General features: G+C 37.1%; 1 protein-coding gene across 5 annotated transcripts; it reads left to right on the forward strand.

Annotated features, from left to right (window-relative positions):
• Nucleotides 1–401: 401 nt before the first annotated feature.
• LOC101849291 (SH2 domain-containing protein 4B) lies at nucleotides 402–25,644 on the forward strand. Of its 5 annotated transcripts, none has more exons than XM_005099833.3 (12): nucleotides 402–466; nucleotides 6,262–6,521; nucleotides 10,582–10,663; nucleotides 11,188–11,344; nucleotides 11,783–11,872; nucleotides 13,173–13,296; nucleotides 14,838–14,915; nucleotides 18,706–18,868; nucleotides 21,035–21,197; nucleotides 21,861–22,024; nucleotides 22,711–22,931; nucleotides 24,069–25,644. In XM_005099833.3, exons 2-12 carry the CDS (start codon nucleotides 6,423–6,425, stop codon nucleotides 24,186–24,188), a joined length of 1,461 nt encoding a protein of 486 aa, XP_005099890.1. In that variant the 5' UTR covers nucleotides 402–466; nucleotides 6,262–6,422; the 3' UTR covers nucleotides 24,189–25,644. The 5 variants fall into 5 exon arrangements, with proteins under 5 accessions (XP_005099890.1, XP_035826050.1, XP_005099893.1 ...); XM_035970157.1 differs by having other exon boundaries at nucleotides 14,841–14,915; XM_035970156.1 differs by lacking the exon at nucleotides 402–466 and adding an exon at nucleotides 503–552.

Here is a 25,644-nt window from a genome sequence, read left to right on the forward strand (position 1 = left end):
CCATCCCCCCCCCCCAACCATAAAAAAACCCTAAACAAACAATGAACAAGCAGGTCTAGAATATAGATCTAGAAAAAAAAAATAAAACAAAACAAACAACATAATAATAATTTAATATTATAACAACAACAAAAACCAACAAACCAACCAAACAATAAAAAAAAACCCACACACACACGAGAACACATAAACAGAAAAGAACTAAACATCCCCTGCCACCAAAAAAAACCAACAACCCAAAACCAAACAAACACCCCCCCCCTAAAAAAAAAAGAAAAGAACAAAACCAAAACCGTTTTTCAAGCTCCTTTTTCTTTTTGTTACCAAGTCCAGGAGATGGGAAGTAACTCACAAAGAGTGTTAGGCCAAGCAGATTTGCCTTGGTAAAAAAAGTTGACCCATGACCTTTGACGCTGCACTGATTACTTCCTCTTTATCTTTTTCAATGGCAATGAACTTTGTCGAGGTAATAATATTGAGCCTGTAGTTTTACATTTGTGTTTGTTGTACACAGGACTGATTCCATGGGATACATAAATATTCATTGCATTGGTATCGTTTCTTATGAATACATCTTTCTGTAAAGAAGGGCTCTTGCTAAGGAAATCCATTTGGAGCCCAATGTGGTTCAGAACAAGCTTCTGAGTGATGATGCGTCGCCATCTGACGATCTCGCTTTGTTTTTCTCCACTTGCCACTTCCTCATTCAGGAGTTAACGGTTGATAATATCTTTTTTTTTTTATATATGCAGATCTATAGCTATCTAGATCTAGGCCCATCAGATGCGTGTGCTGCAGGAGATCAGTTTTACAGATTCAAGATAACGGCATAGAGTCTAGATCTAGATCTAGACTCTAGAATCTGTTTGGTTCTTGATTATAATTTTAGAAAGTGGCTATTCTCACCCGCCAGGAAGTTCTCACAAGATCTACTCCTCCCCTCTTCTCTCTCTCTCTGTCTCTTTCTGAATACTGTCTATCGGTGTGGACGATCAAATTGACCAAAACAAAGTTAAAAAAAATGATGTTAAAACACAAAAGTAAATTAATTTGGTTGTCTACAAAGATGCTACGGCTATTTAACTTTTCGAATCGAGCCGAACTACGTGGGTCGCCATTTTGTTTTGTTCTCTCTCTTTCTCTCTCTCATTCTCTCTCTCTCCACTGCCCACAGACAAAATTGTACGCTTTTAGTAGGCTACAAGTACAGTTGTAATGGAACGTTTGTTCACAGCACAGAATTCTACAATTTTTCTCTTATATATCACAGTGTAGAATTTTGTGGTTTAGGGTGAACGCAAAATTTGTTGACACACGCACCGGATGAGAATAGCCACAAGACCCGCCTGCACTATTCTCACCCCGGGTGAGAATAGAGGTGGCCATAATTTTACCAGGAATAGGAATCAGGAACCTATCGCTAACTCAAACTCTAGATCAATATATATATATATATATATATTAGATCTAGATTCTAGATCTAGATCTATTCTAGATATCTAGATTATCAACTATCAGATCAGTTGGCTGTGACTGATTGAGAGATGAAAGTGGCTATTCTCACCCGCCCGGAAAGATCAACTCCTCCCCTCTTCTCTCTCTCTCTGTCTCTTTCTGAATACTGTCTATTGGTGTGGACGATCAAATTGACCAAAACAAAGTTAAAAAATGATGTTAAAACACAAAAGTAAATTAATTTGGTTGTCTACAAAGATGCTACGGCTATTTAACTTTTCGAATCGAGCGGAACTACGCGGGTCGCCATTTTGTTTTGCCCGGAAATCCTCGCGCTACTCCTCTCTCTCTTTCTCTCTCTCTCTCTCCACTGCCCACAGACACAATTGTACGTTTTTAGTAGGCTACAGTTGTAATGGAACGTTTGTTCACGGCACAGAATTCTACAATTTTTCTGTTATCACAGTGTAGAATTCTGTGGTTTAGGGTGAACGCAAAATTTGGTGAACGCGCACCGGGTGAGAATAGCCACAAGACTCGCCTGCACTATTCTCACTCCGGGTGAGAATAGAGGTGGCCTTGAGAGATAGAATCTAGATCTAGATCTAGATCTACATCTGATCTAGATCTAGATTTATCGGCGCTTTTTCGGTAGTTCCCACCCCGCAATTGTTATACACGGGTTTTGGCCCCAAGAGTAGGGGGGTTTCAGGGGGGCTTGCCCCCCTGACCTAACAAAAATAGGAAGGGGGGTTTCAGGGGGGCATGCCCCCCTGAATTTTACCACAATTTAATGTTTTGCTGTTGTTAGGTTTGATATCTTAGCTCACCGCGAATAAAATGTATAGATCTAGAATCTAGATGTGGGTCAGGCTCAAATAAGGGGGGTGGGAACTACCGAAAAAGCACCGATTTATAGACTAGACTCTAGATTCTAGATCTAAAATCTAGATTCTTTCAAGTTAACAACATTGGACCAACAAACGTTAAACGTGAATTATTAATAGTTTTTTCCTTTATAATTTTGATAAAAATGATAAAAACTCATTACACAATCTTTAAAAAAGTACTCATGAATGTCATGTCATTTTATGTAGAAATGCAGGGGGCAAGCCTTCTTGAACCCCACAGATTTTTGAAAACGTTCTGTCTCTGGCCTGGTCCTTCGTCTGCCGAGACAAAATGATCGATTTTCAATGGATTTCAATTACGAAGTGGCTATTCGGACTTGAGTCCGAACAGTGCTGGAAGCTATTCGGACTCAAATTCCGGTGCGCGAACGCAATCACCGGTTGTACCGTACTTTTTTTGTCTCCGGCGAGGTCTAGACTCGATTCCGAATATAGTCTCCAGAACTTGTTATTCAGCTAATTCGGACTTTGAACTACAGGTAGGCTATTACACTGCGTCTCGCAAAATTACAAAGGGATCAAAACATAAAATTCCTAATCATCCATTCCTTTTATAAGACAGCCCCCCCCCCTTTCTCTCTCTCTCTCTCTCTCTCTCTCTCTCTCTCTCTCTCTCTCTCTCTCTCTCTCTCTCTCTCACACACACACTCTTACTTTTCCTCTCTCCATCTTACTTCCCCAGGACCGCCCCACCACCTTCATCCCTTTTTTTTTGCATATATAGATATATATTCCCTCCCTCACCGTTGCCCACTGCCCGGCCCTACTATTATTCTTTGTAAAGTAGTAAAGTCGTGCTGGGTCACCACGGTTGGCGTCCATTTGTTGTAAAAGTTCCTTGGCCAGATCATAGAATCTCTCTAAACCGAGGGAGGCCAAGGTTGAATTGCTTGTCTGCTTATCCTAGTGATTGCGCGCGAATTGGAGTTTGAGTCCGAATAGCCATGGAAGGCTGTTCGGACTAGTGTCCGAATAGCCGCGGCCTTTCAAGTAAATACTGGGCCAAATTGGAAACAAAATAGAATTTAATTTAATGCCAAGCTGCTTGACCTACTCTGTATGTGACATGTCATGCCTCAGGCTCTCGATACTTTGTGTGTGGCAGGGTCTAAGCCTCAGTGTAACCGAAACTTTCTGAGTGATGGTGAGTAGCTTCATTATGAATGTGTCACAACTCCATGGAATCAGGCGCTCTCGTCAATTTTGGGCTATATGGAGTTATATTGGTATCATCTCACAGCCTTTCCATTTGCCTTGCTTTTGATGAAAAAAATATAAATGTTTCTTTTATAGAGAAGTCAAGATAGAGGCGATTGTAGCAAGTGGGGGTTGCCTGGTTTCAGAGGTAAAAAGAATTTTACAGAGAAAATGTCCACCAAGTTGAGTTATAATATAATAAATTTCCTTAGCTTGAGAATGTGGAAACTGAAAATTTACATCTTTTATGCCTTTAATCAATGTTTTTCAATGAAATTCACTCATGAATGTGTTCTTTAGTGGGCATCAAAGGTGTTCTTGAGCCCCCCCAAAAATGTGTTGATTAAAAATCCCAAAGGTGCAGGTATGTCAGTTTCTTGACTTTCCATTATTTTGATGGGGCTTGATTTCACCACGTTGCCTCACGTATAATGCCTTCCAAGAGTCACTGTGACTATATATATTGGCGAACCTGGACAAATTACTATTAAAAATCGAGGCCAAAGTGTGTCTTTATTTTGGCCTTTTCCTGGTGTCGCAAGTTAGTGCCACCTCCAGAAACCAGCATCTAGATACCATCTTCACACCATCAAACAACAAAATTTGGTTCAGAAGCCAACCTCTCTCATATTTTCTGGGTGCTGTCAAAGTTTTATTCTCAAATTGAACACTAGGTCCACTGTCTCCTGTTAAAAACCACTCGCCGTTGTTTGTTGCCTCAGAACAGAAAGAATTCCAATAGAAGAGATAGATAGATGTTTTGATGGAGATTTTTTAAATAGATTCTATAGCATTTGTAGTGCAAATCCCCACTCAGCAGCAAGCTCTATGTGCTTCACAATCTATACTATTACCCCAGCAGACCTGAGAGCATTCTGAAACCAACTCAACTTCTTGGGAAGCATACTGTGCAAGCAGCCATTTATTGGCGCTAAAACACTAACACACTGAGAAGGTCTTTTTGCTGTCTATGGCCCGGTACCCATTTCCACCTGGGTGAAGTGAGGAAAATTTTTGTAAAGTGTCTTTCCCAAGGACACAACGTCGGGCCCGCGGCTCGACCCCCGACCCCGCAACTTCATGATTACGAGTCCGGTAGCCTAACCACTAGGCCACTAATGCCACTTTTAGCAGCAATCAACAGGAGTGCTATGGTCCCAGTGGTGACTTACAAATGAAACGATCAACAAAGAGGAAGATTTTGTAACAGCGAAAGGAAGCAACCTGGAACTAAAAATGTTCAATTTTGATCAGAGACCAAGAAATCACAAATGTGTGGCTTCATGGTGAAATCAGGTGCTTTGCCAAATAATGAAAAAGGAGAAACGGACAGTTTTCCTCCTGTTGGGTGCTAATTGTGATTGTGCTGCTTGCATTTTATGTCCCTGCAGGATGATCCTTGATTATTAGAGAAAGTCTTTTCTCTTGTCATAATTTTTGAATGTTAAAATAGACCCCCCCCACCCATCTCTCTTTCAACTGCATTTCATGGGTATTTTCTCCTTTTATCCTGTTTCTCTGGTTTTTCTGTTCCACCTTCTGTCTTTTCCACTGATACCAGAAGAACAGTTTATAGATCTAAATTGTTTTAGAAATTAAATAAGTGTTTTTGTTTGTTTCTTTACCCAAAACTCTTATTTACCGACTAGTCCTTTGCGGTGAATATAATGATTTATCTGTAGGGCCTACTGGCCTTTTAGATTAATGAGTATAATATGCATGTAATGACTTTGGGTAGCAAGTGGCATAAATATACCAGTCCGAGAGGTTTGTTTGTGAAGCAACAGTTTTCTCAGTTGTTTTCAATTTTAAGAGAAGAAACATTGTTGCTTTAAAAAAAGATATTCAAGCACCTTGTACAACACTCTATGATCCTGCTTCCCTCTCCCCCCTCCCCTCCCCACCCCTCCCTTAGCTGTCTGCCAAAGAAAAGAACTCTCTGACTTTCAAAAAGTGCCACAAGACATGCTGACCGTGTCTATAATATTTTGGGTATGGTTACGTGATTCAGAACTAATATGAAGGGCAGTAAATCTTTATCAGAATGATGAGACATCAAACATTTTAAAAAGTGGGAAAATAAATTTAAACAAACAACCACAGCCCTCACACCAAATGCTCTTATCATTTACTTGCTCTATCTTCCTCCATCAGTCATGTGAAATCATACCTGTTCTGTGATTATTTATAGCTGGCCCAATGTCCCAACTGCTGATATTTTGAACTAAAGGCTCGTTGAGACAAAATTAAATTTTAAAATAGGCAAAGGAAATGTGTCAAGAGGAAAAGAAAGAAAACAAAACTGGGAAGAGACTTCAGATTGCCTTTGTACCATAGTATGTTTTATTGGGTACTGATTGATTGGTGAGTCATCTCTTACTGTTTTGTCCTTCAGCTAGTGTACTCTTGATCATAATTTTGTCTAGTTTTATGTTTGGAAAGGGGAATTCTCTGTCACACAGCTGGAAAGTATTTTCAGTGGCCAGCGTCTGAGTATAGGGCTAAGAATTGATAACATTCATATGTGGCATGTGTTTGTTTATTCTACGGGCTGTGTCGCCATTGCTTTGATTTAAGTTCTCACAAATGTGATGGTAAGATTGTGTACAGGTCTTCTGTTGTATTGATACTGATGCTCCGATTTTTTTTTCTGAAATGTGAGAATCACTCAAAGCATCTTTTTTTCTCTTTTCTTCAGGCCCAAAGACCTTGTCATACTTTGGTTGACCTCTGCATCATGTCGTGAACATTAAAGGTGGAGGATACTGGAGCAGTGTGACTTTAGATAGAATTGCAGTGAATGAAGTATAGTTCAGCGTTTCCCCAGAGTGTGGCTGGTCAAAAGATATAAATTTCACAATGTTGCAGCAGATCTTGGAGAAGATGTACATCGACCCCGAACTCTTGGCAGAGTTGTCGGAGGACCAGAAGCAAATGCTGTTTGTCAAAATGAGAGAGGTATCAAGATATTTTGTTCAGAATATTGTAATTTAAATACATTTAGTGTTAACCATGGTCTTGGTGCCAGCTTGCAGTGAGGGTCCTCTTATCTAGTGGACTGTTTGTCAGGTTTTTTCATTTTGCTGACATGATGAATGATGGAAGCATAGGGCCCTTACTGTGAATGGTAGTTTTTTTGTAATACTCCCTTATATACATGCCTGTGAGGACTTTCGCCAATGCAGCATTAAAATTTCAGGTTTAATTATAATAATGAAATGACATTATTTAGTAAGGGTGACCTTATTTAGGCCACATATGGCTTTTATAAGTTAAACCCCCCTCCCTCACCTGGTTTAGGTTACATATAAGGCCTAAATAAGCTCAACCCCCCTCCTTAATCTTATATTTACGCCACATATTGCCTCTATATATAAGCTATCCCCCCAGCTGGCCTTATTTGGGCCACAGATGTAGGGGAAAAAAAACAACTCTTCACATCCATCTTCCAACACAGCAGGACATGTTAATGAATTTAGAATCAATTTAAGGTCATTTTCTGTATTTACGGATCTGCAGTTAAAGACCTGTGTCGTTGGTACATGTCTAAATATTACCCGCATTGAATTTATTAATAATGTGTATTTTCTTTAAACGTGGACCTCGCGGTGTAACGTAACAGCATCATGTAAGGCAAGATTTTTAAAAAAGGGGGAGAAAAAACATATTGGGCAAACTCAGTTCGACATTATTCCAGTTATGTTTTTATCGTCATTTAAAAAATGTTTTCCTTTCTTGATATAACAAAAATAAATTTGTTTTTGTTTGTTGGGTAAATTATCCCAGCATACATGTATTTGACCGAATCTAGCGAAACAATGCCACGTGGCCACACTGAATGTCTTTGTATTTTGAGGATTTGAGATGACAGATTCTAATTGGATGGTTATGCTGATAGGCTTGTCGTAACATATCTACATTAGATGATATACATATAATATACAGTGCTCAGTTTGATTGTTTGTTTTTTAAGTAGATTTCTAGAACTAACGTTTCGCAAGATCGAGCTTCTACTGATCTTTTATGTAGTGAGGGGGGATGATTTCAAAATAAAAGAGTGATTCTGAATAAAAAGTGGACAAAGGGTAGGAGTAGTGTGTGTGTGTGTGTGTGTATGTGTGTGCGGGGGGGGAGTTTGTTGGGAATTATACATAGAATGCACACAACTACAACACATCTCTTTACAAAGTCACAGAAATATTTTTGGTACCCATAGAGGTACAGGGGGATTTCATCCGCAAGTAACCGGACAAAATGGGCAATATATTTACTGCTAATGGTAGATTTTAGACAAATCCTTCATCATTCTTTTTGTTTTTCTTAACTGTTCATACTTATTAAAGAGTAAGCCAACTAGGTAGCAATTTCTTGATTTTATGGGCATTCTTATTTAAAACTTGTTTTTATCGCTTTTCTCAACATAAAACAGAGTACGTTAAAAAACCAACAATGACCATAGGTCAGCTCCTTATCCTTTTCTTTCAAAATATTGTGCATACATTTAGATGAAACTAATCTTATGCTTTCAAGTACATTAAAAAAAGCTTATAAAGTCAAGCAAAATGTTCTTCGGAGACATAGTAGTAGGCCCACAGGAACATTTAATAAATCATGAAAGATGACCAGAGAATTTATAACAAAATCATCGTATCTGATCTTCACTCGCACTTGGAATTTTTAGGACAAATTATAGTCTACCTCATTATCTTATTTTTTAACACATTTTTCTTCACTATTCATAACACCTGTGTTGTTTTCAGTTATTATCAATTAGCAATTTTCATTGATTAGACCTATTAAAAAAAGATATTGAGCCAGGGACTCGCTGTCTAAAAAGTCCACTCTGCTAATGCTCGTATCAAGGAAAATGGCACAATTTGATAATGTAAACACAAAAGTTAAAATATTCAGAAAATAATGACATAGAATTATTATATATGGAAAGACTGAGCAGAGGTTTATAAACTCTGTTCTCTACTATAGTACTAAGTTTGTGCAAACCAGATTTTAGAAAAAAGTTGGATCTAATAAAAGTAAAAGTAAAAGTGATTTCTATGATGAGATTTGTTATTATTAACTCTGAAAAATATAGTCAGATGTTGCATCTAAAATTAAACTAGAACTGTGCAATTCAAGTTTTATTTCAATTCCAAAGCCTAAAGGCATAGCCTAATAAGTTAGATCTAGCAGATGTAGGCTCTCTGGCTGCTTCTAGCCTACTACTACTGATTTTAGACAGGGAATCTAGATTTAGCTATCATCTGCACTATTCAAAAGCCAAATAATTGGTAAAATAAAAGCAAAACGGAACTCTTTAGTCAGTCAGTGTCAGTACATCACAAATGCTGTAATCGCACCTATTGATAGTAATAGAACAGTTGAATAATGCAATGCCGAAGCACAACGTTATAATGGCAGTGAGCAGAGGAGATCAGGGTCGTCCGGTCGTTGACCTGTGGATACGGCGATTCGGCTTTCTTATGCATTTTTACAGAAAGGCCTATTAATGTTGTGAAAACTTCAACCTATACAACTTGGGTGTCAAAAGATGCTGGAATATATAATACTTTTTGAAGTTTCATAATTTATATATAGAGACGTCTACAGCCAGTATCGTGTTGTAGAAATTGCCTTGTTTTCAGAAGCAAATATTTCCAGTTCTACGGAATCGATTTTCACACAAAGACTTGCTATTTTGAAGATCTTTCTTTTCCTTTTAAAAAGTTGTAGGCCTGTCGGATGTGGCAGTGCGATTCACAAAACTGTGAGTTGTTTAGACCCATCAAAACATGAGGCTTCACAGCGATCACAAAAGTGTATGGGGCATATCGAGGCCAATTCACCCTGCCACACACATATTCACTAAACTGCCTACTACTTCGTTGTGAACGCTTTTTTATACACCAAATTTGACCCGAAAGTCCGTTAGAAAGATTTGACTTTTTCACTTGACTTTAAAGTGTGCCAAAGTGGTAGCCTAGCTTTTGCTCCTCTATGAAGGAACAAATCTGGCCTTCATTCAAACCATTGGGATTTAGCAAAATATTCTGTCTTCTGCGTTGTTTTTTTAAATTATGTTATGATTTATATAAGTTATACACTTGAAACAAAACTGTACTAAATGAGAAAGGTTCACCATAGTGAAAGCGGAACGAACTCTGTTTTGGGATAAAGGTAGTTTGAGCATATGTGGCCTAAATAAGGTTCGGTGGGGGGGTAAAACTTATTCTGGCCATTTTTTGTGTATGTGGCCTAAATAAGGTTAGGTGGAGGGTAAACCTTATTTTGGCTGTATGTGACCTAAATAAGCACTCCCATTTTGTAAATGGTGGTGCTGGTGTGTGAAATTGATGTTTTTGTGGAGAATTTTTCCCCTTTAATTTTTGTTTGTGAATTTTGAAAATTCGTGGGTGTTCTAAAGTTTGCATTCATTTAACTTGATTTTTGGCTTAATAGACTAAACATAAGATTCTTTAAACTGGGTTTGTTCATAGTATGTCTTGTTTTCTGTGCAACTTCCCTAAAGCTGTGCGACGATTCTATGCTTTTCTTTGTTGTTACATAGACAGCTCTGAGTATTGTTTGTGTATAGTGGTGTTGTTGTAAGCTATAGTTTAGAGTTCCTTTTATGCACATTGACTGATTGTAAAGGGTTTTTACCCCTTTGACCACCATTTGGATGGTTTAGCAGATGAATTGCTTTATTTTTGTCAGTCTGGGCTTATCCCAGCTGAGTGGGATACAGCGACCCAGCTGCCTGTTGGAGATAATCAATTAGATGGATTCCCTAGAAAGGGGTTAAATTAGATTCAATGATGAAGGCATTAACTATTACACCACAGCTGCTGGTGTCTTTTGTGCAAAATGGAATTGGACAAATGTGTGAATCTAAATTTTGTAAGACATTTGTCTCTACTCTGCAGTAGAGGTTTAAGTTTTCCAACTGTAGTAGGCTGTCCTCTAAATTTGAAATGATGCCTGAAGTAATTGTGATTCTGTTTGTGTCTTGGTTTTTCAGGAGCAGGTGAAAAGATGGCACCAGTTTGAAGCTAAAATGGAGGAAGAGGACAAGAAAAAAAACAAGAAACCCGCAAAATCAGGTGATAATAAAATCACAAATTAGGAGTGTGTAATATGTAGATAGGTGAACTGCATTTTAAAAACTGAACTCACATTTGTTTTCATCAGGTGTTTTGGACAAGATTATTGTTAAAAGAAATTCATCTTTGTGTTTTTTAGACTTTTTTTTTTGTCGTTCATCTATATACTCTTTTGTTACTATCTAAGATTATAATCATAACAAAACAATGAAACAATAATATTGCCATTATAAAACAATAAATCAATAATTTTAAATGTATTCTCTTAGTTATTTGTCCAAGGTAACAGCAGGTTTTTGTCTATGCATTTTTTAATATCCTCAAATTCTTTGCAGTGGTAGTGTTTTTCTGTCACTCTAAATTATGGCCATGATTATGTTGAATAGCCATGACCTATAAATTATCCTAACTTGCTTCTTTTTTTCTTGGCTTTTTATTGAAAGTGTTGTCACGGAATTTTTACCGTTGTATTTTTCTGCATATTTCCCTGACTCGTATGAAAAACTGAAATTTGAACTCCCCAGGAAAGAAACAAGTAAATTTCCTGAAAGGGCGAGATGGTTGCGAGTGGGTGTGGATCATGGGTGAGCACCCTAATGATAAATCCATAGAACAGATTCTCGAGGAAGAAGCACAGAAAACAGCTCAAAAGTTGGCTGAAGCAGAAGCTGTGGCACTCAGGTAAGTGGGTTCAGCCAATTGTGTCCCCTTGACCAATGTATTTTTAAATGAATAAGAGTGCTTGTTTTTCACCATAGATTTAAAAGCATTCCACAAAAATGGAATACTCACAATGTTTGTTTACATTTTGAATAAAAATATTTGTGGCTTTTATTTACATTAAGTTGATACGTCAGTATTTCTTATCACTTTGATTTGAGCAAGGTTTATCATTTTTTTAATGGGTCTTACAATTATTTTTTTTTAATAAGATGAAAATGGATTTAATTAACTTAATGTATAAGTTGTATTCAGGGCCAGTCATATTGCTCGTCTTTTTGTCTGTCTTTCTTACATAGTGTTTCTCTGTTCCAATGTGTGCAGCAATGAAGGTTTATGTCAGGAGAGTTTTATTTGACTTGAACCATAACATCATGCTATACAAAAATTATCATACAGGGAGAAAGAGGAAACAGAGCTTCATCGGAAAATGGAAGAAGAGAAGCTGAGAGTGAAGCGAGATAATGAAGAACGTGAGGCCAAGATCAAGTAAGTGGCTTTTTTTTATCTATAGTGGACCTTGTCTCCTTAATTACCGACATTGAGTATTTTACTTGTTTCCTGACTGTACTCTCAACAGGACTAGCAATGTGAGTACTTCTACATTGAAGTGTGGATGAAAATAATATCTGTCCAACATTCTGTCATTCTGTTCCAAATTTTTAATACATAATATCCTAAACTAAAGGGACCTTTGTGCATTTTTTTTTGTTCTGTTGTGGATAGAAAAATTTGTCAGAACTGAAAATGTTCCAGTCTTAGGGATGGGTATGCTTTTTCCTTACTTGCCAAGTACTTAAATAAAATTGGAACTGTCCAACAAGGAACGAATATATAGTTTTTTAATTTCTCTTGTAAAAAATCAGACTCTATGAATATCTGACCAGAACCTGATCGGATTTGCATAGAATCAGAATCTTTCTTGAATCCTGTATCCGTTGGTTCATAAGCGATTTATTATAAGTGGCTTGAAAATACACATTTTCATTTGCATATTTCCTACATTTTCATGACTTATCAAAAATGACATGAAAATGCACATATTTATTTGTGTGTAATTTAAATAATATATGTTTGTTTGCCATAGTCAGTTACTTACATAATTTTTATCTTGTGGGGTTCTGAAGGCTCTGATTTTTACTACGTTGTTAGTTGATGTGAATGAGATAAGAAAAAAAAAGGCCAAATTAATTTGACCTTTACAATTTTCCAGTTACCGATTTAACAATCCAATATGGTTTGTTTGCTGAAACTAAAGAATAAAAAAACGATGTTATATGGACCGTATTCGCTTTGTTTAGTACAAAGTGTTGTACTAAGTGGATTTATCTTTCCAGAGCAAAGCTTTGTGTACTCAGAAGCTATGGATCTTTGATTAAATGACTGTGACTTTTTGGTCTCGTGGTTTTATCGTGCAAATGAAAATGACATGTGCCTTTGTTCACCTGTGTGTATCAATGGCAAAGTACAAGAATTGAATTAAACCCCCTCCCTCTCTCTCTCTCTCGCTCTCTCTCTCTCACTCCTTCTCTCTCTCTCTCTCCTCCTCCCCCCTCCCTACAAGGGGCTTCTGACTTCTTTAAGGGTTCAGTGCTTTGATCATTGTCGTGTCATATCTCCTCTTTCCTGAATATACACCAGGAGATTCAACAGTTGATGGGTACTTTAACTCAGCTAGTGTTTACTCTTTCAACTTCTTTTTATGTTTTACGGCTATCCTGATCTGAATCCTGATGAAATAAATCAGTTATTTTAAGGATTTGTTCTGAATTTCAAATCTTCGTTTCAGACGTGAGCAGGAGGAGGCAGCTCTGTATCAGTCCATCAAAGAAGCCAGGTTGGCAGTCGAGAGAATGGAAATTGAGAAGAAGAGAATGGAGGAAGAAGAAAAGAAAAGGCTTGCGGAAATAGAAGTGAGTATTGTGTTTGTTTTATAGTCATATCTTATACACATTTATAGAGATATTTCCAATTTATTTGTCTTAAAAGAAAAATTATAGGTCCAAGGTAGAGGCATTGTAATATGAGATGTCTATTACTCCTCAGCTTAGAATACCCCATTACCCCCGGAGCAGTGCCACTGACTGTAGTGTCTCTAATTCATTCCCAAAGGGGGGACATTTCTTGTTCAAGCAGAGTAGAATTGTAAATGGGCTGACTCATGTCACGCTCTTAACTGTGCCTGATCTACAACAGGGAACTGCTGTTTTTTCTTTCCTGATCCTTACTATTGTCATTTTCCTCTACTTCTTTTATATGTTTGTCACTCTCTTGTGACCTGCTATTTATGGGTGCCTTGATAGTCGAAGCAGACCTTGTGCTGTTGAAGCTAGAGAGGTGAGCAGTCTAAGTCTGATTCCCTGTAAAGACTTCTCTGTTGACACCCACCCCTTAGCACTCATATATGACCTTATGCCATTGCGAGCGCCGTAAAACCCTCTACTAAAAAAAAAATATTAAAAAAAAAAATACCCCATCCCAGATGCAGAAAATCAATAAATCTCTCTTTAGGAGGAATATTTGTGTGTTTTCAACCAGAAAAATACAGAGAGGAAGATGGAAAAGCTTTGACAAATAATGCACAAAATAATTGTTCATACTTGGCATGAATATATAGTTTATTCATTTCTCTTGTAAACTAAGTACACTTTTCTAACAGTTTCTGAGTTACACAGCTGAAATATAAGGTCACTTGTCAGGTTGTGCTGGTTGTAGAGAAACTTTGTGCTCAGGCAAGGGAAACTAGCCCAGCTTTGGACTAGATACTGTTAAGGTTCTTCACAATTGCAGGCTAAATATATGAGTACAATTGCTGTGTCTTTCTGCGGGGCTCTGTATCTCTCTGAGCCATCAGTTGACCTTGACAGGCAAGTGGAAGCAACTTGCTTGCTAAGTTGTTTAAATTGTTTTGATGGGATGAAAGAACCTCTTGCAATCAATCATAACAGTCTGGCAATAAATATAGAACTTTGTAAGTCCTGAGATCTTGAGCAAAACGACAGGGGAGGAGTGAGTTTATTGGTGGTGTTCTCATGAATTCCGAAGACATTGGCCTTATCAAAGTCAGTTAGGCAGGGGGTGTCCATTCGGTCCATTCTATTTCTATTTTTTTCTCCTATATAAAAAAAAGAGACTGGTTAGTGCCAATAGTTACTTGATGGGTGCCCATAGCAGTGAAACTTTCAACCTAGCTCTAAGTTAAGATGTTGCTTTTCTGCATCTGGCAGTCCTGTATGTCCTTTTGAAAAATGTTAGTACATAGGTTGTTTTAATCTAATACAGTTTGTTTTTGAAAATGCCGAAGTATGACAAATGTAGTGAGACAGAATTAATAACATTGTCTTTATTTTCTTTCTTGTTTTCTTTTCTCTAAGCTAATGACCATTATTGTGTGGACATATTTTTTTACCTCTCACCCGACTCTTATGTAGTTGTGCTCTGGATGTCCTTTCAGCAGAAAAAAAACCCTTCTCACAAAATGATGGAGGACCCTTGCCCTTCACCAATTATAACAATTCCATCTGAAGTATTGGTTAGTATGCATGCATAAAGAATATGCTGCAAAAAAGAAAAGGACCCTGTTTGTGTTTTAGCCTCCTCTTTTTGACAATGAAAAAAACAATGTTGATGTTTTTAGCTGCATCTACTGTACTGTTTGGTTCCCCTTTTGGGTGCCTGTCCATTAGTTTGTTTTTTCTCTTACAGTTTCAAGTTGCATCAGAAAACATTCTCCTGCATTTTAGTTCTTTTAGCATTCTGTCTTGCTTGCTTAAGAAGATGCAGTATGATTTTTCAGTGTTGACCTAATTTTTGGCAGCCGATGTCCCCTTTTTGGTACTCCAAACATTCTCTGATTGGTTGATTTCAGTGCTGTTATCCTTTGTGCATTTGAAGCATTTGAATGTTTTTCTTTTTTTTTTTTTTACTTTTCTGTCTTGAAATAAATTCACCCTTGATGATTTTCATACTTTCATTAAGAATTCTGGTGAAAGTTTTTGGATGGTCAACAGATTTGTTATTATTGAAGTTCATCACGGGTTAAGTGGAGAAAGGGTTAAAAAATGGAACTTGTGGTTGCAGAAGATTTGCTCCTAGATTTTTACCGTATATATACATAAAATAGAGGGGAAAGACGATAACTAGAATTTTTGTTGACAAAACTCCAGTTTCAAAGTTAACCTCTCAGTGTTGACACTATGCTGATCTTCATTTGCTGCCTTTTAAAGATATTGAATGCACAAGGATTGGTAGGATGGATCAGTCATCATGAATTTTACATGCCCTGTGTATTTTGTATTATTATCGCCTTTGACGTTGATGTCTGAATAACTTTTGGCCTTTTTCCTTTCTTTCTTTCTTTCTTTCAATCTTTTGTTCTTTCTTTATATCACCTGTTTCTTATGCAATGATGTGTAAAAAATCTCTCTGCAGAGGAATGTCAGAGGTTTTTTAAATTTTGAACTGTGGGCTTCAATCACAAACTGTATGATCAGATTGTATTTAATTGTTTCTAAATTTCTGGCACTGGTAAAAATGATCTGAAAGTTGTTTGCTGGCACGAACAGTCTTCTTATCTCCTGTAGTGTTGTTGAAATGGTTTCGGGTTGGGATTTCCATGTGCACTATTCATAAACCTTATTATTTTGTACTTGCTGAATGACACATCAGGATGCTGTATAGCAATTCCTCCCCCCCTTCCCCCCAACTTTCATAGATTTATGGAAGTATATTTTTCTGCTAGTTTGTGTACCTCCAATTACCTATGGATGGAAACTAGACAGATTTGTTGGTTAGTGGAGTTTTGTCAAAGCACTGTAGCACTTTAAAACTACTGTCTCATTCATTCATTCTCCTTCAGTTGGTTCATTTTCATACTCTTTTGTTATCTACCATTTTTATTATATGGATCACATAGATGTATTTGCTGATGATGCAGTCTATCATTTAAAACCAAGTTAAGTTTTATAAACCCTATTCAGGGCTTTGAAAATATCTTCTGCCTCACGTACTGAAAAGGGTTTGAATAGGGCATGTCCTCTAACATAGTAATACTGATAATAGATAATAGATTGCATTTATATAGTGCATTTCTTCTAGGAAAGTGCTCAATACAAAGTGCATGCACACACTGGACAATCGTGGACAATACATCTAGAGCACATTTTTATAAGGCTTTTACGTTATGATGTCCTCGAGAACAATATGTGTTACGACGCAGTGAAATTAGGCACTCTTCAGTTTTTTTGGGCATATAGAGTTTTTGGTTTCATCTGAGAGCTCGTTCATTTGTCTTGCTTTCCATGAAAAAATACTCTTCTATCGTGAATGTAAGTCGAAATATTTGTGATTAGTTGAAATGGCGGGTGCTTGATTTCTGAGGTACAATTAGCGACAAAATGGCTGCCAAAGTTTGATGACTTCCAAAGCCCGAGAGTCCTTGGAAACTATAAATTTACATTTTTATGTGCCTTTAATCAATGTTTTTCCAGTAAATCCTGAAAGTAATGTTTTTTTAATAGGTAATAAAAAAGTGTTGAGCCTAAAAACTAAAATTCAGTAAAAATTACAGAACAGCCAGAGAGATGCCCATATCCTTGATTTCATTATTTTGACAAGTGCCTGATTTCACCTTGATGCCTCGCATAGTATTGCAAAAAAATGGCCTTAAAGTTGCTGTCTAAGCTAGTTACTTGCGTATCTTTAGGCCTGTTAAGTTCTCTACCAGTAATTTTTAGTAGACTTTACTTCTCATGTTTTGGAAGAAAATGTTTCCTGTAGTCCACGAAAACAAAAGCCAATCCCATCTAGTTATGTAATAAAATTGGTTTAAATTATTTTAAATTAATGAAAAAAGAGGGTATGGCTAGGTGCATTCTGGTACTGAAAAGTGTGTAATTTGCCATTTATATTCCCTCTCAACTTCAGTGGCATAGGTAGCCTAGTGGTTAGGCTACCCGGCCCATAATCTTTAGGTTCTGGGTTCGTGGGTTTGAGCTTCTGCTCGGTCCGACATTGTGTCCTTGGGAAAGGCACCAAACACAAAATTCCCATTAGCTCTGTCCTTTCGGAGATCCAGCCTCTTAAATAACCTAATAATATTGATAGCGACGTTAAACCTGTACCATTTCACCGTTTCACCCAACTACTTCTGTTTTGTTACCAATGTGCTGCTAAATATGTGTAATGTAATATACTTTGCCAATTTGATAGACTGAAATATTTCTTTTTTTTTTGTTGAGCCCTAAAAATTTATCCTTTGCTTCTTTTGTATGGAAGTAAATGTGACTCGTCTCAGATGATTAAATGATATGTTTTTTGAAGCGTTACAGCTGCATGAGTTTTTCGGTATTCTTGCTGACCATGCATTCCGTGTGCTGTGTTTCTGTCTGCATATATTTTTTTCCCCTATATTTATCCACTTCGATCTTAAAGAAATGTGTAAACAAACTTTTACTATGTCTGACTTTGCAGTTGTATCATGTTTAATTAGACATTAATTTTGTTGGATATTAGGACTAATACTGCTTGTGATGTTCAACTCAATATTCTCTCTCAAAGGACATTGCAATTCAATCATTTAAAGGATTTGGCCAATATATTTTGTTTATTTCCTTTAAATAACTTCTTTTTCCAAACCTGATCATTTAATTTAATAACTCCTTACAAAGAGCCATACTTCGTGATTTTCTCCCACCTCAAAGTAGCCAAAATGTTTACACGTACAGGCTGCGTAGGTCGTTGGTCTGTGCTCTGATGTGGTTTGCTCCTTCTTTCCTATCAGACATCTATCATCCTTATCGCTCCTTTTTTTGTGTTTGTTTCTTGTACCACCTCTAATCGTCGGCTCTTATTTGACCTAATTGTCTTTCAAGTGCAGTAAAACTCTTACTTAAACTCAAAAGGCTAATGTATTAGCAGTGACTTTGGCAAGTTGATTTTCGATATCACCTCTCCAGAAATAACCTTTCTAATGACTGCTTGTGGATGTTGCCATCATCTTTTCCTGTGCCATATGTCTTGGTCACCTACATTCATACTCCACATTGTTAAAGAGTCTGGAAATCTACATTAACTGAGTAGTATAGTCTTCTTTTTCTGCTCTGTTTTAAATATATCCTTTTCTGAATTGCCAATGCGCTACTCATTATGTACCAAAGTACAGTTAGTTGAAGAGCGCCACTTGTATGTCATACTTTTCTGCATTTCTATGTTATCTTGTCTTTCACCTGTATGAAATGATCGTCTCATGTTGATGTGCTTGTCAGACTCAGACCAAACCAAAACATGATGCTTTTTGTCCTCCCCCACTCCCATACCTGTAGGAGCAAGAAAAACGGGCCAAGAGAAGATCACGGGAGTTTGCGGAGAGCATGCGGGAAAAGAGGAGCAGTGAGATTTTCTCCACTCTACAAAGAAAACACCAGACCCTGGTCAAACTGGCAGAGGAAGGATCTCAGGAAGCTGAGTCGACATGGTTAGAGCAAGGTATGGACTTACAGGGAGAATGTGTTTACCTTGAATATGTGATGCTTTTCGTTGTCACTGCTTCTCCCTTTGAAGATTTGATTCATTGCCATCTTTTTTCTTTTTTATGAGAACGATTACCCAAAGAACTTACTCCCTTCTCTGGGGGCACACCATTAGCTCATTTGTTATCATTCTGAACTATGAACATGCTGGCCCTGGTTCAAATGCCCAGCATGACGTTCTGAACTTTGGTTGTTATGGGAAGTTTCTGAGGCTCTCCATCTATTTGGTTCGGCTCTATCGGAGATGGACTTTGAAATCGGAGGTTCCCCCCTCTCGAATAACGTCAATGTGTTGAAAGGGGTGTTAAACTTATACAATGGCCATTGATACAATATCTATCTTAGACTCTCTCCTGTCGCTGTAAACAAATATACAGTCGGGGCCAAAAGTTTAAGACCACTTTACATTAACATGCAATTTCTCTTTTATTGCAAAGTATCCCATTATTTTCTTGCTTATTTTGCAATACAGGGTGATCCAAGAAACTGTACATTTTTTACCCCTAATATCTCGCACAAAATTAGTTCTAGACTTGTAATTTGGAACAGATACAATTCATTCAAAAGGAATTTGTTTGACATAAAATTTGTGAAGAAGAAACCTATTTTTGGAAAAGGAAATGGTGTTTATAAAATCCTCCTATAAATGCGAAATGGACCAATTCAAAAGTTCTTGTAAGGAAAGTCATGGAATGATTAGGTTTTTTCCTTTCCGTCTGTTTTAAAAATCTAATCTTTCCACCCCTGTAACAATATTTCTTTTTTCCTGCAGAACTAAAAATATTTCTAAAATTCTGGAATTCTGAGAACCAATGGTCTATATGTCCTCCTTTGGACTCGACACTCAACCATGAGTACTCAAAGCCACACACACTGCAGACCTTACACTATGGAGCTGTTTCTAGAGACAGTAAGGGAGGGGGGTCGAGGTTGCCCAAATAGACACCATTTGTGGAGTTGATATAACCTGAAAGGTGAACATTTGCTTTGCCAAGGAACCAAATGTCATGGAAGAAATGTTCACGCTTTTCAAGACAATTGGGGAATCATGAACACACTGATAGCTTCGAGAATGGGAAAATGGTACAGTCATAGATGAAGATCTGCTTTGAGAATGCAGACCGTTGAGATGAAGGAAAGTCATTGGTGCGGACATCGTCTACGGACAGACGTGAGATGTCTCATGGGGCTCATCCAGTGAATTCTGCACCCTGGTGACGTTTAAAGGGGTGCGAACTGTGTGTGTTTGACCTGAAGTGGTCGTTTTGTTTGGAAATTTTTAGTTCTGATTCTCTATAGGTCCTGACGGATGAACCATTTCAACCCTTGACATCGAAAAGGCCTTAAGAGCACATGAGCATTATTTCCGTACCTTGTGTGAAACTTACGAAATGAGTTGGTGGTGAGGAAATGTTCTATACAAAAAGCTCTCTGCTCTTTACTAATCTAAACCGTGATCTCATCAGGCAACGGAAAGTTGAGAAAAACTGTTTGCAAACCTCTGTTGGCCTGTTAAACTTGGCGTAATTGTTGGGATTTTTAGTGGTAGACCTAATGCTAATTTGTGCATCATGCTACAAAAATGGGAACATCGCTGAAAATGGGTTGTTTTTTTATGCTCTATTCTGTGGATTTTTCTAAAATGAATATCAGACAAATTCCTTTTGACTTCTAAATGTTGTGTACTAATTTGACACACAAAACTTAAGTGTGAAGGAAAATATTAACAAAAAAAGTTGTACAGTTCTTTTTTTTTGATCACCCTGTACTTTAACCATTTCTGGTCTACTGCATCGTACGCTTGGAATGAATGTCCCTAAAACGTTCAGCCAGTACTATGAAGGCTACGAGCCTGTTTGAAAGTATTTTTTCTTGATCAATAATAAATTCACTAAAAATGGGACAAAAATCCTCATTGTCTGACATTCATAGTGCCCACAGAATGGCTCCTTGCTGTGTAGACTACTCACAGCGTGAGATTTCATCTCAAATAGGGTGTAGCAAGACAGCGGATAACAATTTTGTTTTTATTTATTAAAATTGTGGATCCTATAGTGATATTGATAAAGCTCTTCAGATACAATGCTTTTCTTAACTGATTCCTCATGGGTTTTTTTCACAGAGAAGAAAGCGAAGGAGGCGGACAAGCAAATTCGTGAGCTTGCCCGCAAAGCTAGAGTGGAATACAAGGAGTCCTTACGCCGTTCCTTCACCATGATGCAAGCTGCACAAGCCTTTTCTGGTGCGCCAGCTAGCCCGGGGAACAAGCCACCTTTACCTCCTAAGTAAGTACACTGAATGTTGGAGGGAATAAAAAAAAAACTTCACAGGGTTCCCACACAACCAGGAGAAGGAGAAAAAGTGAGGAATTTCAATTTCAGCTTGTGTCTTTGAAAAAGCTTCATGAAGATGGATGAAAATAAAGGAAAGGCTCTTGAAAAAGTGGGTACTTTAAACTGGGTGATTAAAAATAACAATCACTTGAATTTTTTTCATGTTTTAGGCCTTTTTATGATCATGTCACTGATTGGTCAGTTTATTCTAGTTCAGCTAGCACATTTCTTTTCATTTCTTCATCCTCTCTGACATTAACTCCCCCACCCCTTCTCCCATAAAATTCACCTTGAAAAATAGTTTAAATAACCGAGGCGGAAACTAGGAAAAATCCTTGAAAACTTTTTTCTTATGAGTAGGACCCCTGCTGTGAAGAGTCTAGTACTTTGAAAGAAGCTGTGTACAATTTACATGCTTTAGAGCTCGATCCTGTGATGTAAGTCATTCCATTGTTGGTATTCCCCTTGTATTATAATATACAATTTTGCTCATTTGAAAATTGAGAGTTCCACTGGTAGATCATATTTCCTCCCTTGCTATAAAGCAACCTTTCTTCACTGAATAGATTCCCTTCCTGAATTAAAGAATCTTTCTTTTTTTTTTCCCCCTTTTAGGAAGCATTTGATAGTCACGTCTGCCCCTGGAATAACCAACAAAAAGCCCCGACCCCTGAGACCAAAGGGGCAGGATATGATCATCAGTTGGTTTCAGAAGGAGGAAAAGGATAAAGGAACTGGCCTGGACCCTGCGACTGGCAAAGTAGCGGAATGGTTTCATGGTCAGGATTAGTAACTTGTTATTTACTTTTAATTAGAAAAAAAAGGGAAAGGAAAATACCATTATTTTTCAAGTGGAGGAATTTTGATTAGAATGTGGTATGGTACTTGAATATCTCCTCATTTTTGTCACTAAGGTGAAAAGTCTCAAAATATATAAAGGTGTTCCGCTTGCCACCATTTCCTGAACACGCTGTTGCTGTTTGCGAGGAACTGAAAAATTACAGAGTGACAGATGAAGAGGTTTTTGGTATTTTGGTGGAGGACTAAAGGACAATCACATGAGTTCCTATTCTACCTGTTTTTATGTAAGAAACACATTGTGTATTTTTTTCACAGGACAGCAAGTACTGTATCATTTTGGCAATTTGTTCATGGTTTCCTTTGTATTGTGGCTAAAATTAGACAGGTTTGAATGAAGAAATGATTTCTAAACTTTTGTTTTTCATCAGCTCCGAATCATTCAAAGTTCTAGAAAGAAATGAAACCTCACTAGCATTTGTTCTTGTGATTTCAAATTGTATCTGTCCGTTCTTTTCATTTCTCTCTATTGAATCTGATTGATTTGCATTTTTTCATTAATTTTATTAGTCTAGGTCTTATACTTGAGATCTCAATTTTGGTCTCTTAGCTCTTCTGTTCTTTCATATATCTTAAATCATTTATGTCTTTTTTCATTCTATTCAAGGCATTATCAATCGATCAGAGTGTGAGAAACTTTTGGAGTCCAAGAAAGATGGGTCCTACCTTATACGAGTGAGTGAGCGGGTCTGGGGCTACACGTTATCCTACAAAGAAGCCAGTCGTTACAAGCACTTCCTTATAGACGCGTCAGATCTCGGATACCAGTTCTTCGGTGCGGACCAAACTGTGCATAACTCTCTTGCTGACCTAGTCAAGTTTCACAAGGTAGGACTTTCAGAGACTCGTGTTTCACATGTGATTGAAGAATGCCATTGTTAGGTCCTAAGTATTTCCTAACCCGGTATTGATTGTATCACTTGGTTTGGTGCAGTACATTTATTTGAGATGCTGGACCTCTTAGTTCACATTTACCTCTGACATGACCAGGCTAACTGGGTTGAAAGTGGTGATAACTCCTCGAACAACCCAAGTTTAAAAATGTCATACTTGGAATTCAAACAAAAGATGTGCACTCTGTAACTGCTCAGAACCAATTCAGTAATTCCTGCTTTGTTTTCTTTCTATATTTTTTTTTTTCTCCAAGTGGCAATTCTTGGGATTTAGTTACCAATAATATTTCTTATCATTAAAAAATAACAACAAAGGAAAAAAAAACTGTCAGTTTTATATTCCAGACTAATTCAGTTTATTTTTACTCCTGTTTTTACTAGCTTGTTCTTGGCTTTCAGCTCCTGTGCAATGTATGACGTTGTTTACATTTGGAGTAGAGGGAAAAAGATATAACAGGTGGTCTCTTTAGTCAGGTCATAGTGTGTAAGAATGTAAGAATATTCACTCAGCAAGCATTAGTTCTGCTTAGAATTGATTGGAGGAATGATTGGACAGATTTTTTGTTCAGCTGTTGATTTTTCTGACCAAAATTGTCCATTCTTTAGCTTGAGTTTTTTACAGCATTTTTTTTTGGGGGGGGGAGGGATTGAGGGATGGAGAGATTCTGAAAGAGCTCTGTTGTAGTCAGCGCCGTTTACTTCATTAATTTTTTTTTTACTATTATATTCATCTGCTCCTGGCAAAATATAGTTTGCTGTGTTGTCTCAAAGTAGAATGCAATTCTGTGGGATTTCAACCGCTCAACAGCATTTGTTAAAAGATTTGAATGACAAGAAGTGAAAGTTGTGTCTTTAGTTTAAAAGATCATGTTTGGTTTATAATGAATTTGGTTAAGGTTTATGACAGTCTGTTTTTTGTCGTATGAGTTTGATGTTCCAAGTTTCTTATTTCTTTCTTTCCTTTTTCTTACTTTTAGATTTTTGTGTGTTTTTTTCTATTATTCTTGCCAATCTTTCTTAATTAAAAAATGATTTTGTGGATTAATTTTCTCATTTCATGTTTTTCCCCTAGGAGAATCCAATCACTATATCAGGACAAGAAAAGCTTGTCTACCCCTGCGGCCAAAATATTGATCCTCCTGACTACTGGAATCTATTCCACGGAAAAACTTCAGAATCTACACCTTTGTAGCATAGGTACAGGGTGTTTTACCTGAGTTTTTTTTTTTTTTTACAATTGTTTTCTCAATCTTTGAGTAGGAATTTGCAATGTTTTTCTTGCAATTTTGTGAACGTAAAATCAACTCGTAGTGATTTTTAGTGATTTGTTTTTCATATCTCGATTCTTCAATATGGCTGTTGAATAGAAAAATCTGTTGAAATTATCCTATTCATCATGTGTTTTCGTCATTTGCCCCGTACAATTTTGGTTAATAACAATACATGGTTGTTGTGAAACAAATCAAAATGAACTTTTTATATTTCAAAATGTCATTTTTTTCCCCCTTATGGTGCTTCAATTCGGCTTGGTAGAATGGTAGCAGTTTTTGGATCACTCTTGTCGTTTTCCTTGGCACCCATTCCAATGCAACATTCTTTCATCATGAAGTGCACTTTTGAGGAGAAAGTTTCCAAACAGTCACAACTGGGGTTTTGAAAAATGTGTTGTATTTAACGATGCCAAAAAATTGTAAAAGTCTGTATCAAAATGTATTGAGCCATATCAGAAGGTAAAATGATTTTCTTTAAAAAAAAAATCATTTTGAGGCATTTCAAGAGCTTTGAATTTAACGGTGTTTGCTTTTAGCGATTTAAAGTGTGCTCTTGAAAGATGGCATGGTGCTTGTTTGCTTCAACAGAGTGTTCCAGAGCTCCTTTAGATAGTGTTGTGGAAGATGGTGCAACGATCTGATCACATCAAAACCCCGTCCCCATCCCTCCATAATGTCCTCCCCTTGAACAGTTCAGTTTGTTATTCATTTTATGTCATTTATTTAAAATGCATGTACATCGTTCTGGAAAATTGTTAGTATCGTATAAGTTTCTACTTATATCTCTGTTCGGTACGGTGATCTGAATGCCTTACGTATAGCTTATAGATACCTACATGATCATACAGTGTGTAATCCGATTTGTGAAGTTGTGAGGTTACGGCTCGTTTTAACCCAATACCAGATGTCAAATTGATCTCTATTTGTATCCTTCCAGGAAAAGAAATTTGATTGCTGGTTTCTTAAGAGCATATTTTTTCGTCTTATGATTCTTGTAGAACTAATAGTAGGTACATTGGATTTTTTGACTCAAGTGCAATTTGTATATTATCTTCTCTTCCTGTTTTTTTTTCATTTTACAATGTCACTGAACCATGGCGAGATTACTACTAAGCTAATGGGTGTTTTTCTCTCTTAAAATTTCTGTAGTCCCTGTAGTCTGCAATGGGATGTGCTTTTTTTTATAATTGCTAAAAAATTTGTTCTTTTTGTCTTTATTTAATACATTTCTTGTGCATTTGGATTTAATTTGAATTGACTTTCTAATGACAGACTACAGTATTTTTTTTTTAGGAGAATGTGCTATGTTTTGATAGGTAGGCCTATTTCATTTCCAGTTGTCTTTGCAAAGTGATTTAACTTTTAAAAATACAAAAA

This window comes from Aplysia californica, unplaced genomic scaffold (assembly GCF_000002075.1).
Source record: "Aplysia californica isolate F4 #8 unplaced genomic scaffold, AplCal3.0 scaffold00227, whole genome shotgun sequence".
Taxonomy (NCBI): Eukaryota; Metazoa; Mollusca; class Gastropoda; order Aplysiida; family Aplysiidae; genus Aplysia; species Aplysia californica.